At 39.6% G+C, this 13540-nt stretch overlaps 1 protein-coding gene across 1 annotated transcript in view; it reads left to right on the plus strand.

The window, feature by feature from the left end:
* The window catches only part of LOC123234371 (beta-microseminoprotein-like), a 37974-nt gene extending 27083 nt beyond the window's left edge, over positions 1-10891 (plus strand). Inside the window, exons 2-4 of the mRNA XM_044660277.1 lie at positions 6370-6475; positions 9219-9324; positions 10762-10891. Of these exons, the coding sequence (XP_044516212.1) occupies positions 6370-6475; positions 9219-9324; positions 10762-10891 (342 nt within the window). The remainder of the gene's footprint in view (positions 1-6369; positions 6476-9218; positions 9325-10761) is intronic.
* The last annotated feature ends 2649 nt before the right edge of the window (positions 10892-13540 follow it).

Consider the following 13540-nt stretch of genomic DNA (forward strand, 5'->3'; position numbering starts at 1 on the left):
CCTCTGTCTCTAGCCTCAGTGAATAAGCCTGTTTGAGCTGCCCTCCTATATTCTCCCATTCATTCCCTTACCTTTATATATACCTACTTCATTCATCCCTTTTCTACACTCAGCTATCCCCTTCATTCCTCCTCCAAATCACCCATATCACCTTTATCTCTCCTCACTACCCAGATTGCCTCATTTCTATATAATAGTATATGGATACTATATAAAAGTTATTATTTATGTTGTAGCAAATTAATGGAAAGAAATTAGATGCCCATTGATTTGGGAGTGACTAAACTGATTGTGGCTCAATATTGTAATGGAATATTAACTGTATTATAGAGATGATGAATATAAAGAATTTAGAGAAGTCTTTGAATAATTATATGAACTGATGCAGAGGAAAGTAAGCAGAATCAGCAAAACCATAGACAAAGTGACTATAACCAGGGAAGTGGAAGAGATAAAAAAATGAAAGTGTCATGTAGTTAAAAAGATCAAGTTTGACTTCATAGAAGTGAAGAGAAAGTGCCTCTCTTTCCTTTCTTTGCAGTTGGGGGTGACTATGGGATGTGGAAATTTTGATATATTATCAACCAGGTTGATGTTTGTTATTATTTTTTTTTGCTGAATTGATCTTTCTTTTAAAAATTTTTTTAAAGTGACTTTTCCTGAATGAGGAAGAAGGATCTAGAAAAATATTTGAAAATGTAGGTGACATAATATCAAAAGATATCAACAACTATTTTAAAGCCATTTCAAAGAAAAAAGAAAAATAGTTTGCCTAAAATTTTCTTTCCTTTTTTTTTTGGGTAGAGGAGGAACAGGTAGAATGCAACACCATGCAGATGGTGTGATGTGTACTTCTTCCAAGACATTATTGGGCTAGCATTTTATTTATCTGTCAACCCTTGAAAATATCCAGCCATAGGATTTTTAAGGGTTCAGAATGGAAGCTAGTTCCCTGATTGCTCTAAAAGGGGAAAAATAACCCTTCATTTATGTTCACTGGCTTAGCTCTTTTTTATCAAATCCTCATTATACATAAGATGCATACCAGATAGCAAGGAGACTCATATATTCAAAGAAAACAACATAACTATTGATCAGAATATGTCAAGAACATATGAGTCAATGGACATGAGAGGTTAGGTGAATAAGGACATATAGCATCCTTATGAAATTTATAGAGGGAACAAAGCTTTGAGGGAGAACTGACTCAGTAGATGATAGTCAGCACCCAAAAAAACTCTTGACAGGTAAAAACATTGGGATGTGCCAGATGAGATGAAATTTAATAGGGATAAATGTGAAGTCACTCTTGGGTACAGAAAGTCACACATAAGTATGCATAAGCATAGCATGAGAGAAGCATGATTAGACTGATTGTTCTGACAAAGATTGGTGTCAGCAGGGTGACATGGTAGCCAGAGACACTCATGTGATCTTGGGGGGCATTGAAAGGAGAAGAACTTCTAGAAAAAGGGAGGCAAAGACTCTGTCCTTGGCTATAGTCCTGTGCGTTATGTGTTTAGTTCTGACCACCATAGTTTCAGAAGAACATTAATAAGCTGGAGAGAGTCCAGAGAATAGCAACCAGGATGGTGAAGGACAGAAGACCAGCTGTTGAAGGAACCAAGGAAGTTTGGCATGAAGAAGAATCAGGGGACCTATAAATGCTGACTTCAAGGAAATAAAAGGCGGCCACGTGTAAATGGATTAGACTTGGTTTGTTTGGCCCTGGAAGGCAGAAACAAGAAGAGTGGGTGAAGTCACAAAGAAGCACTTTAGATTGAATGTCAGGAATCCCCCTAATAATTAATCTAGAAATAGAAGAGTGTTTCCAGAGGGGTGGTATGGTCCCCCTCATTGGACATTTTCAAGGAGAGCAGAGGCTGGAGATCCACTTGCTGTGTTTGTCATGGTGGGAATTCCCTTTCTCTACATGGAAGACTAGCTGGCTTTCAGAGGCCCTTCCAGCTTTCATGGAATTCTCTGATTCTTCACTTACACAGCCATTATACCAGTACAGGCTCTGGTTAACTCTCAACCAGTCCATTGTAATATAGCTCATAATTGGCCTCTTTGCCTGTAGTCTCTCTTCAAAACCAGAACCACCTACTACCTCAGAAGCATCTACAGCAGTGATTCCCAAAGTTGGTGCCACTGCCCCCAGGTGGGTGCTGCAGCGATCCAGGAAGGTGGTGATAGCCACAGGTGCATTTATCTTTCCTATGAATTGCTATTAAAATTAAAAAAAATTAATTTCCATGGGGATAAGTAATATTTTTTTCTGGAAAGGGGGTGGTAGGCCAAAAAAGTTTGGGAACCACTGACTAAAATGTTCCTCCCCTGGTGGTACTCATATTCTAAGAGGAGGAATATTGGAGACACACAGAGTGGTTATATGCATACTCAAGAATACAAACCGAAGGGTACATAACTAAAAGAATATATATATTCTCAGAGAGGAGGAAACCAAGAAATGCTTCTGGGAGGATCACTTGTGTATCTTGAAAGGAAGGAGGGTTTTCCAGAGTATAATGTGAGGAATAGACATTGGGGACAGGAGCCTCATGCAAAGGGTTGGAGGTAGGAAATGGGAAACAGGCTCTAGGGAATCTTTTCCTCAGAATGAATTGTGGATTATTATTAGGGAGAAGGAGTATGGAATGTTTGGAGAGGAGCTCCCAATTTGTTGAGGGCCATACCTTGGAGGATGACCAAGTTCTCCCAAAACATCCCTTCAAAGCGTAATCAGAGCCACAGCCCTGAACTATGTGAGAGTATCATTTTGATCCAATGCGGCAATAATGGCATTTTAATATTTTTATAGGCATAGGACAGGCAATTTAAGTGAGGGTGAAGAGTGGGTCCATTATACATTGAATAATTCATAGTCTCCCATTCCTTCCATTTGGCCACCTTCCCTCAGTTTATACATTAATATTTGTCATTTTTTTATGTGTTATATTTCCTCTTCAATGTTATTGCTAAATGATTGCAATCACCTTCTATATAATCCTGACCTGGCTCCCTGTAGGATCAACAGAAGAGAGAAACTGCTAAGACACCATGGTAAGTACAGGTTCATGTTGGAAAGGGAAGGGAAGGAACACTGCGGTTTTTTGGGATTTGGGCATTTGGGTTCCTGCTGAAAGCTGCCAGTTATCACTGAGGCTGCTTGGTGGTTTTCTTCATGGGCTCCCTGAAGAGAGGCAGCATGATATAGTGGATGGGCAGCTCACCTGGGAGTGAGGCAATACAGGGTTCTTGTCCTGCCTCTCATATATATCATTTGTCAATCTCTTGCTTAACTATCTCAGGCTAAAAGCAGCCAAGCAGTTCACCTGCCTGGTAGAGACAGTTGTTCCCCTGCAGCCCCCTACTATCCATTAAATCTTAGATATGTTATTTTTTTTAACTCAATTGTAAACTGTAACTTGGCACAATTCCTGCCATGGTGTGCCATACCTAAAGTCTCATTGCCATAAAGCCCCTCTCCCACCCCCTACCCCAGCAGGAGTCTACCCATTCCCCCAATACGCCTGGACCCATTGTCAGGCATTACTTACTCTGTGTCAGCATCCCCTTCCCTGTCAATTTCCTTCCTTCTTTCCCAAAACTCTTTTCTCTTCAAAGAAATTTGTTCTAAGTACTAGAATTCATAGTCCCAATCTGACTTCATTGTGGTATGTGAATGGAATGATGCATCATGAGCCTTTATGAAGTGACAAATATGAGGAAAGTAGGGAAGTGTGGAGAAATCTGAATGATATGATGCAGAGTAAAGGAAGTAGGAAAATAATGTGGATAAGTAGTATAGTAATGGACAAGAAAAGAAAAAAGTCCTTAAAAGTATTCTAAATAAGATGAAATGTGATAATCAATTTTGATTCCAAAACGGAGACAAAATGTATTAACAATTTTTATATTAAAAAAAAACCTCTTAGCTTTCTGTTTCAGAATTGATACTCAGTATTGGTTCCAAGTGAGAAGAGCAGTAGGCAATTGGGGTTAATTAAGTGAGTTGCCTAGAGTCCCACAGTTAGGAAGTGTCTGTGGCTAGATTTGAACCTAGGATCTCCCTGCTCCCAGCCTGGCTCTCTATCTACTGAGTCACATAGCAAACCCCAATGTGTTTATTCTTAATAATAGCAACTTTATTGTTATAATAATCAAAAGTCAAAATCAGTAATACTTGCTAACCTTTATATGATATCTACTATGTGCCAGGCATAATTGTTATCTCATTAAGTCCCCATAACCCCCACTGGGAGGTAAGTGCTATTATTATCTCCATTTTACAGAATAGGAAACTGAAGCATACAGAGACAAAAGTGCCTTGGCCAGGGCTACACAGCATTCTTTTACTCCTGTCAGAAAAGTAAGTGACTCTGTAGACAGGAGGTAATGTACTCAGAGGGACATCAGATGGATATTTGGAGGCAGATGCCATTAGCTGGTCAATGAGAACAAGTCAAGTCTTGATTTGATTGGTTTCTTGATTTGTAAAAAGACAGTACTAGAATCACTGACCTAGTAGTTCCTCTCTAGCTGTAAATTGATGGGGCTGGGGCCAGAGAGACATGAGTTGAACTGGGTGGGTTGACTTTGCTATGCTGGTTTCTGTCTTGTTATCATTATTGTAGTTAACAGCTCATAGAACTTTTTGAATATTCTCTCATTTGATGCATACAACAACCCTGGGAAGCTATCATTGTCCCCATTTAACAGATGAGGAAGTGAGTCAGAGTTGCTAAGTGACTTGTCAGGGGACACACAACTAATTGTCTGAGATCAAATTTGATGACTTAACCTCTAGTGTCCTGTTGTGAGGAAGATTAGTTAGTAATTAATTATTAAGGATGGACCTAGCAGGAAGGACTGGAGCATTCCAAGATGGAATGAAGGAGCAGGAAGTTGCGTGTGCCCTGAGAGAGACTCCATTAGTGGTTGGCACAAACTGTTGCTAGCCCTGGGAGATCTCAGCCTGGGATCCTGAGTGGTGGTGGCATCTAGCAAGGGGACAAGACCTACAGAGCAGCAGCACCAGGTGGAGGAGGAGTTTGGGATATGGTGGACAGCATCTCAAGCTTACTCTCTCTGCTTGGATACTTTGGACCACCTTGACTTTTGGCATCCTATGATCATCTGTGGATTACCATGAGAACCCCAAAGCCACCCTCAGCCCTTTAGCTGTGCTGGTCAAAGAGACTCCATTACTGCTCCTTTGGGCTCTACCTGCTTAGATCACTAAGATTAGAGTAGAGAAGTCCTCCCCTTGCCCTGTGGTTTGCCATTTAGGTTTTAGTGTAGAATCCCCTATCCCACCTTTATTTTAGTTGAACATAATTAAAACTGTTAAAACCTTTTATCTTGCCTGCTGGTTTCAAAGACTCTGGCCTAGTGGTGAGCTGGCTGACAGTTGGTCAACAGCCATTCTTGTCAGTTAGGAGCAGCTTAGCTGTGTACTCTGGTCTCCCTATCCTGGTCCTGTCTCTCCTTCAACCCAGTGTGTGTACCCACAACCATTTAGATTATATTGTAACAACCCTGGGGCCCATTTCTTTTACAGTCCTAAAGCTTGTCTTTAATTTTAAAAATGCTGAGTCTTTTCAGTGAAAAACAAGAAGAAAAAGAAAAGACAAAACCAGCTTCCAGAACTTAAAGGGTTCTTCAGACAGATGAGAGAAATGGATCTCACTCTTTTCATGCATAGACCTTACTGACCCTCTCCTTGTGGTTCTAGAGCATGGGGGGCAGGAGAGCACATCACCTTGAGCTTTGGAAGACAGTCTTGAGCAGCAGGGGAGTGATCATCATGGGCTTCTCTCTTCAGTTTAGTTGATCCATTCCTGGGGACTCATGCCCACAACATAGGGGTGTACAGAGTAAGGGAATAGCTTGTTCTAGAGCAGGGATTCCCAAACTTTTTTGGCCTACTGCCCCCTTTCCAGAAAAAATATTACGTATCCCCCTGGAAATTAATTTAAAAAATTTAATAGCAATTAATAGGAAAGATAAATGCACCTGTGACCATCACTGCCCTCCTGGATTGCTGTAGCACCCACCAGGGGGTGGTAGTGCCCACTTTGGGAATCACTGTTCTAGAGTCTCTAGTGTGGCACCACCAGTTTCCTGTTGCAGATACATACCCAAATCTATTCAGGGAAACCTGCTGGTTCTCAGGGTTCTCATTCCCACTGCTCATTCCATATGTAGGTGAGACTTGAGTCATAAAGGAAGTATTCATTATTAGGAAGAGGGTCAGTATATTGGGTGGTAAATGTTGAAAAAAAAGAAGATTGCTTTAATTCTTTGAAAAGAAGCCCAGTTATTCTTCCACTTGACTAACCTTTCATTCCATTAAAAAAATAGAATACTGTACTAGGTGTTCTCCTTACCTGGACTATCATTGTGACATTATGTGATGCTCAGTGCACCTTTATTTGGTTGGAGTCCACTGAAGGGAATCCACCAAAAGGTAAATCTTTTTTTTAGCATCTTTTCCATAAATCCCTCAGAATTGTCCTGGGTCATTGTATTGCTGCTAGTACAGAAGTCCATTACATTCAATTTTACCACAGTGTATCAGTCTCTGTGTACAATGTTCTTCTGGCTCTGCTCCTTTCACTCTGCATCAATTCCTGGAGGTCTTTCCAGTTCACATGGAACTCCTCCAGTTTATTATTCCTTTGAGCACAATAATATTCCATCACCAGCATATACCAGTTTAGCCAGTTCCCAATTGAAGGGCATATCCTCATTTTCCAGTTTTTTGCTACCACAAAAAGCGTGGCTATAAATATTTTTTGTACAAGTCTTTTTATCTATGATCTCTTTGGGGTACAAACCCAACAATGGTATGGCTGGATCAAAGGGCAGGCATTCTTTTAGTGCTCTTTGGGAATAGTTCCAAATTGCCATCCAGAATGGTTGGATCAGTTCACAACTTCACTAGCAATGCATTAATGTCCCAATTTTGCCACATCCCCTCCAACATTCATTACTCTCCCCTGCTATCATTTTAACCAATCTCCTAGGTATGAGATGATATGTCAGAGTTGTTTTGTTTTGTATTTCTCTAATTATTAGAGATTTAGAACACCTTCTCATGTGCTTATTGATAGTTTTGATTTCTTTATCTGAAAATTGCCTATTCATGTCCCTTGCCCATTTATCAATTGGGGAATGGCTTGATTTTTTTATACAATTGATTTAGTTCCTTGTATATTTGAGTAATTAGACCTCTGTCAGAATTTTTAATTATAAAGATTTTTTCCTAGTTTGTTGTTTCCCTTGTGATTTTGGTTGCATTGTTTTTCTTTGTACAAAACCTTTTTAATTTAATATAATCAAAATTATTTACAAATGTACAAAAATCATCAGCATTTCTATGTATTTCCAACACATCACAGCAGCAAGAGTTAGAAAGAGAAATACATTTAAAATCACTCTAGACAATATAAAATACTTGGGAATCTATCTACCAAAATAAACACAGCAATTATACGAAAACAACTACAAAACACTTTCCAAACAAATAAAACTGGATCTCAACAATTGGAAAGCCATTAATTGTTCATGGGTAGGATGAGCTGACATAATAAAAATGACCATTCTACCCAAATTAATTTACCTATTTAGCGCCATACCTATCAAATTACCAAAAAACTTCTTTACTGAATTAGGAAAAACTATAACAAATTTCATTTGGAATAACAAAAGATCAAGAATATCAAGGGAAATAATGAAAAAAAAACATGAAGGAAGGTGGCCTAGCAGTACCAGATATTAAGCTACACTATAAAGCAGTGGTCATCAAAACAATATGGTACTGGCTAAGAGACAGAAGGGAGTATCAGTAGAATAGACTTGGGGTAAGTGATGTCAGCAAGACAGTATATGATAAACCTAAAGACCCCAACTTTTGGGACAAAAATCCACTATTTGACAAAAAATGTTGGGAAAATTGGAAAACAATATGGGATAGACTAGGTTTAGATCAACATCTCACACCCTACACCAAGATAAATTCAGTGTGGGTGAATGACTTGAATATAAAGAAGGAAACTATAGAACAAAGAATAGTGTACTTGTCAGATGTCTGAGAGCAAAGATTTTAAAACCAAGCAAGAGTTACAAAAGGTAAATCTTTGACCACTCTTTCTGATTTCTAGAGATAGGAAGATTTGTTTAGTATGAAAAGAGGGACTGGGACAGGCTTGAATAGTGTATCTGTGTCCATAAGATCCAAGATCCATGGAATGGAAATAGTAGGCAAAGGGTGGGAAAAATGGATTTAACCTATAGATGTGCCAAGATGGAGAAAAGAAGCAACTACTGAAACACACATAAAAGGTCTTTCCTCCCCAATCTGCTTCTACTCTAAAATTTCAAGATATGACCTCTATGTATGATATGTTTCTAAAAGGAAGGATGGTATAATGGTGAGAGAGCTAGGATTGGGGTCAGGAAGACTTGAGTTTAAATCCCACCTCTGGCCATTGACTTCCTTTGGGCTGCTGGGCCAATGAAGAGACCTCTCTGGGCTCAGGCACTTACCTAGTCACTCAATTAAAAAAGCACCTATTAAATATCTCCTGGGTGCAAAATGTTGCAGCTTCAAAGGCAAAATAAATTATGGGAAGAAAATTAAGATGGATAGAAAAAGGAACTCTAAGAAAAATTCTTGCCATCATGGAGTTTATGTCCTAGTGTTGATCTGCTATCATATATCTTCCAAAGAAGAGTATTCAATATTTCCAGTTGTTACTATGAAGGCTTATTAAATCATTTTAGGGCTATTGTTGACTTTATGGGCTGTCATGTTTTGGAGGATGTTGCCAAGGGAAACTGTAGAACTTCCTTTTGAAGTCTTTAAAATTGGTCCAAATTGGAGCAGGAAGGTGGCTCAAAGGACAGAGTGCTTGGCCTAGTCATGGGAGATCCTGGGTTCAAATCTTTCCTTAGACACTTCCTATGTGTGACCCTGGGCAAGTCACTTAATCCCCATTACCTAGCCCTTACTGCTCTTCTCTCTTGGAAGGGATACACAGTATTGATTCTAAGATAGAAGGTAAGAGGTTTTTTTAAATGGCCCAGATTTTCCATTGTTGGGATGTGTTGATGTACCATTCAAGATAACCTTAGGAATTTGTTAAAATTTTTTTTCTAGAGGCATTATTTGCAGTTTAACAGAAATTTTGCCATGTGTTCTGTCTTAGGTTGCAAGGATGCTCAAGGTGTATTGCACCCATTTCATGCTAATTGGAAATCTGGTGACTGTGAGATTTGTGCATGTACAAACCAAGGAATTGAGTGCTGTGTCAAGTAAGTTCAAAGTGAACCCTAAATAGATAGACATGACATCACAGCATCCCTAAGTTGGAAGGACCTTCTGGGGCCGTGGAGTAGAATTGGTCTGGGAGCTAGAAGCCATTGCCTAATAAGTGGCCATTTGGCCTTTGTTGATTGGCTTTAGTGAGGGTAACTCCTGTTCCTTCTGGAGACTTTTCAGTGTTTGGAAGCTTTTTTCACTTTGCATTTCAAAAAAAGACTCTTCTAAACCTTCATCCAGAGATCTCAACTCTGCCCCTTGAGGCCAAGCAAGCTGAGCAAGTCTTTTCTCTCTTCCCTTAGTCAAACATTTCCCTTCTTTGGGCTGAGATTCCTGTGTTGACCCTTTTAGGCAACGCTTTAGTTGTTTCCATTTTGGTTCTCCTGTAAATATGCCCCAGATGATCAGTTTCCTTCCCATCATATTACTGCTTGAATGGAATATGATATTCTGGATGTGATTCCATCAGGGAAGGCGACAGAAAGACTTTAACCTCCCTAGTGGAAACAATGCATAAGGCACTGGGATTGGTGTTCGAAAGGCCCAAGTTAAAAAAAAAATTTGCTCAGATACATACATATTTGTGTGACACTGAGATAATAATTTGATGGCTCCCTGTCTCTATTTCCTCCTCTTAAGAAAGAGTTTAGAGTTGATTACTACTAAAGTCCTTTCTTTTTTGAATGTAGCATCTAGAATACTTTTCTGTTTAAATTTCAAATCATCACTTGATTATCTGTGAGACCCTGGCCAAGTCACTTGACTGTTCTCAGTTTAAGTTTTGTTACTTGTCAAAAAGAAGTGGAAGAAGAAGAAGGATGAGGAGGAGGGAGAAGAGTAGGGGGGGGAGAAAAAAAGGAGAAGGGGTAGTAAAAGGAAATGTCAGAGAAGTCAGAGAGGAAAAATATGAAGAAGAAGAGGAGAAGAAAGAAGAAGGGAGTTTTAGACCTGATGACTTCTAAGGTCTCTTCATATTTGAAATCTAGGAATATTTTTTTATTTTAATCTCAAGTCATAAGCTGAGAATCTCTGTGACTCCAGTGGCCAGGTCACTTGAACATTTAGTCTGGAATTTCTTGTGTGTCAAGGAAAAAAAGAGGTTTGGACTTAGGTTCTCTCCTTTTTTTTTAAATCTAGGTTCTATTATTCTTTTCTATTCAACTCCCACATCAGAAACTTATTAGCCATATGACTCTGGACAAGTTTGGTATTTAACTGTCAGCTTTAGAATATACTAGCACCCAGCACAAATTGGGCTCTCCATCTATATTTGTTGGGAGAATTGGGATGGCTCAGGTTGTGGTTGCAGAGAGAGGGTGGTTCATGATCAGAGGCTGTCTGGAATAAGGGTAAGAGTTTTATTTTAATAAATTGTTCATCAGTTCTCCTAAGACCATCCTAATCTTTGTCCAATTTTCTTCTAATAACAGTGTGAAGAGGCCTGCCCTATATGACAAATATAAATGTATGGAAGTTTTCCACAAGGAGTCTTGTACTTACAGAGCTGTAGAGAAAGAAAATCCCTCTAAGGTCTGTGAAATGTCAATATATATTGGTTAGCAATTCCACCTCCTTCTGTTTTTGCTGCCAAAGTCATCACCTCCTAATGGATCTTAGCCTCACTTCAAGCAATGATTCTCTCCTTGGAATTCAGAACAACAGGGGGCTGTGAGCCATGTGGAGATGCCCTTGGATTTCCATTCTCCTGAAGGCCTTGTCAAGTCTTAGGCATGCTGATTCACACCAGAAAGTGTCACCTCTCTGGGTTTTGAAATCCTTTAGGCACCTACATTCTAACATATCTCCTGTAATCTGTTGTCTAATGAATATCTAAAGAATATATATATCCCTCTGGCTTGAAATGGAATTCTGCTCTTTTCTTTTACAGCAATCAACATCAAAACTCATAATAACAGTGGGAGCTTTTTTAAATGGTCTTTCTTTGAGGAAATCTCTAGGATATACTCTTTGAGGCTCAAAAGCTCAACGGTTTTTTTTGTACCTACTCACTACCCAGATTTGAATCTGAGAATCCTGGGACCACAACCCTGGAAGAATACAGATTCCAAAATAATCTAAGAGAAAATAGGTCTGAAGGTCTAGGTGGCTCTCCTGCAAAGAGAGGTCAAAGCTGATCTAGACATTCCCCTTGTCAGGAATTGGCAGCTGGACTTAGCTCAGGGCATTGATTCATGGCTAAAAAATGTAACCGCTTTCACAGTTTAACACAAGGGTGACACACATAGCCAGGACACACCCACATACCCACAAATGACAGGATACACAGGATAACTGGGAACCTACACAAGGGCTGTGGGAAATGGGTAAAAACACACTGGTTGATGAATGTCAGTTAACAGTTACTGGTCACCACTCGAGCTGGGGAAAAACAAGATTTGAAGGCTACCCTTCTGTTTGTCCTTTCTTGGGGTTTGAGGTAGGCACAGGAAGTAAAGTAAAATAATTTATTAAGAGTTTAAGGGTTAGTTATTGAGGGAAAGGTCAGTCTAAAACTAGTTGTCTAATGGGTAAGTTCATGGCTAGAAGGTGGGACAAAAAATTACTCTGTTTCTATCACAGGTTATCAGGCAAGTGGAGGGTGATGAGGAAGAACATCATAGGGGGAGTATCTTTATAATACCTGAAGACATCCCAGAGGTGGTTTGGGCAAAGCATTCAAATGACATATGATAAATATGAAAAATGATAAAGGCTTGTATAAATATATAAATTAGTATTTTAATTAAAGCCATGTTGATAGATAAAGTTATCAGACCACGCGCTTGTAAGCATTCAAACCTGCCGCCTCCTCCATTACTGTCTCCAGTCTCCTAGCCAAGCCCCTACTGGCAAAAGAGACCACTTCCTCCTAACCCAGGAGATTTAAACCCTTCCCTGCGTCAAGACGTAAACCTTCCCAAGCCCAAAAACCGGAAACGGAAACCCGTTGGACCACAGGAAATGTAGTTTGATACATTTCCCAAATTTCACTTTTACACATAGGAATTTTTAAATCTGCCACATCTATCAAGATCGAGGTGAAAGAGGGTACTCCACCTAGAATCCCTCAGTACAGATTGAGTAAAGAGGCTACAGAGGGTATCTGACAGAGGTCTAATTACTCAAATTTACAAGGAGCTAAATCAATTGTATAAAAAAATCAAGCCAAGGGGCAGCTGGATAGCTCAGTGGAGTGAGAGCCAGGCCTAGAGACAGGAGGTCCTAGGTTCAAACCCGGCCTCAGCCACTCCCCCATTGCCCACCCTTACCAATCTTCCACCTATGAGACAATACACCGAAGTACAAGGGTAAAAAAAAAAAAAGTAAGAGAAAATAAAGTATTAAAAAAAAATCAAGCCATTCCCCAATTGATAAATGGGCAAGGGACATGAATAGGCAATTTTCAGATAAAGAAATCAAAACTATCAATAAGCACATGAGAAAGTGTTCTAAATCTCTAATAATTAGAGAAATGCAAATCAAAACAACTCTGAGGTACCACCTCACACTTATCAGATTGACTAAAATGATAGAAGGGGAGAGTAATGAATGTTGGAGGGGATGTGGCAAAATTGGGACATTAATGCATTGCTGGTGGAGCTGTGAACTGATCCAACCATTCTGGATGGCAATTTGGAACTATGCTCAAAGGGCTATAAAAGAATGCCTGCCCTTTGATCCAGCCATACCATTGCTGGGATTGTACCCCAAAGAGATCATAGATAAACAGACTTGTACGAAAATATTTATAGCTGCACTTTTTGTGGTGGCCAAAAACTGGAAAACGAAGGGATGCCCTTCAATTGGGGAATGGCTAAACAAATTGTGGTATATGCTGGTGATGCAATATTATTGTGCTCAAAGGAATAATAAACTGGAGGAATTCCATGTGAACTGGAAAGACCTCCAGGAAATGATGCAGAGTGAAAGGAGCAGAGCCAGAAGAGCATTGTACACAGAGACTGATACACTGTGGTAAAATAGAATGTAATGGACTTTTGTACTGGCAGCAATGCAATGATCCAGGACAATTCTGAGGGATTTATGGAAAAGAACACTACCCACATTCAGAGGAAGAACTACAGGAGTGGAAACACAGAAGAAAAACAATTGCTTGAACACATGGATTGATGAGGCCATGGTTGGGGATGTAGACACTAAATGACCATAGCAATGCAACTATCAATAATATGTAAATAAGTCTTGATT

This window comes from Gracilinanus agilis, chromosome 2, assembly GCF_016433145.1.
Source record: "Gracilinanus agilis isolate LMUSP501 chromosome 2, AgileGrace, whole genome shotgun sequence".
Lineage (NCBI taxonomy): Eukaryota > Metazoa > Chordata > Mammalia > Didelphimorphia > Didelphidae > Gracilinanus > Gracilinanus agilis.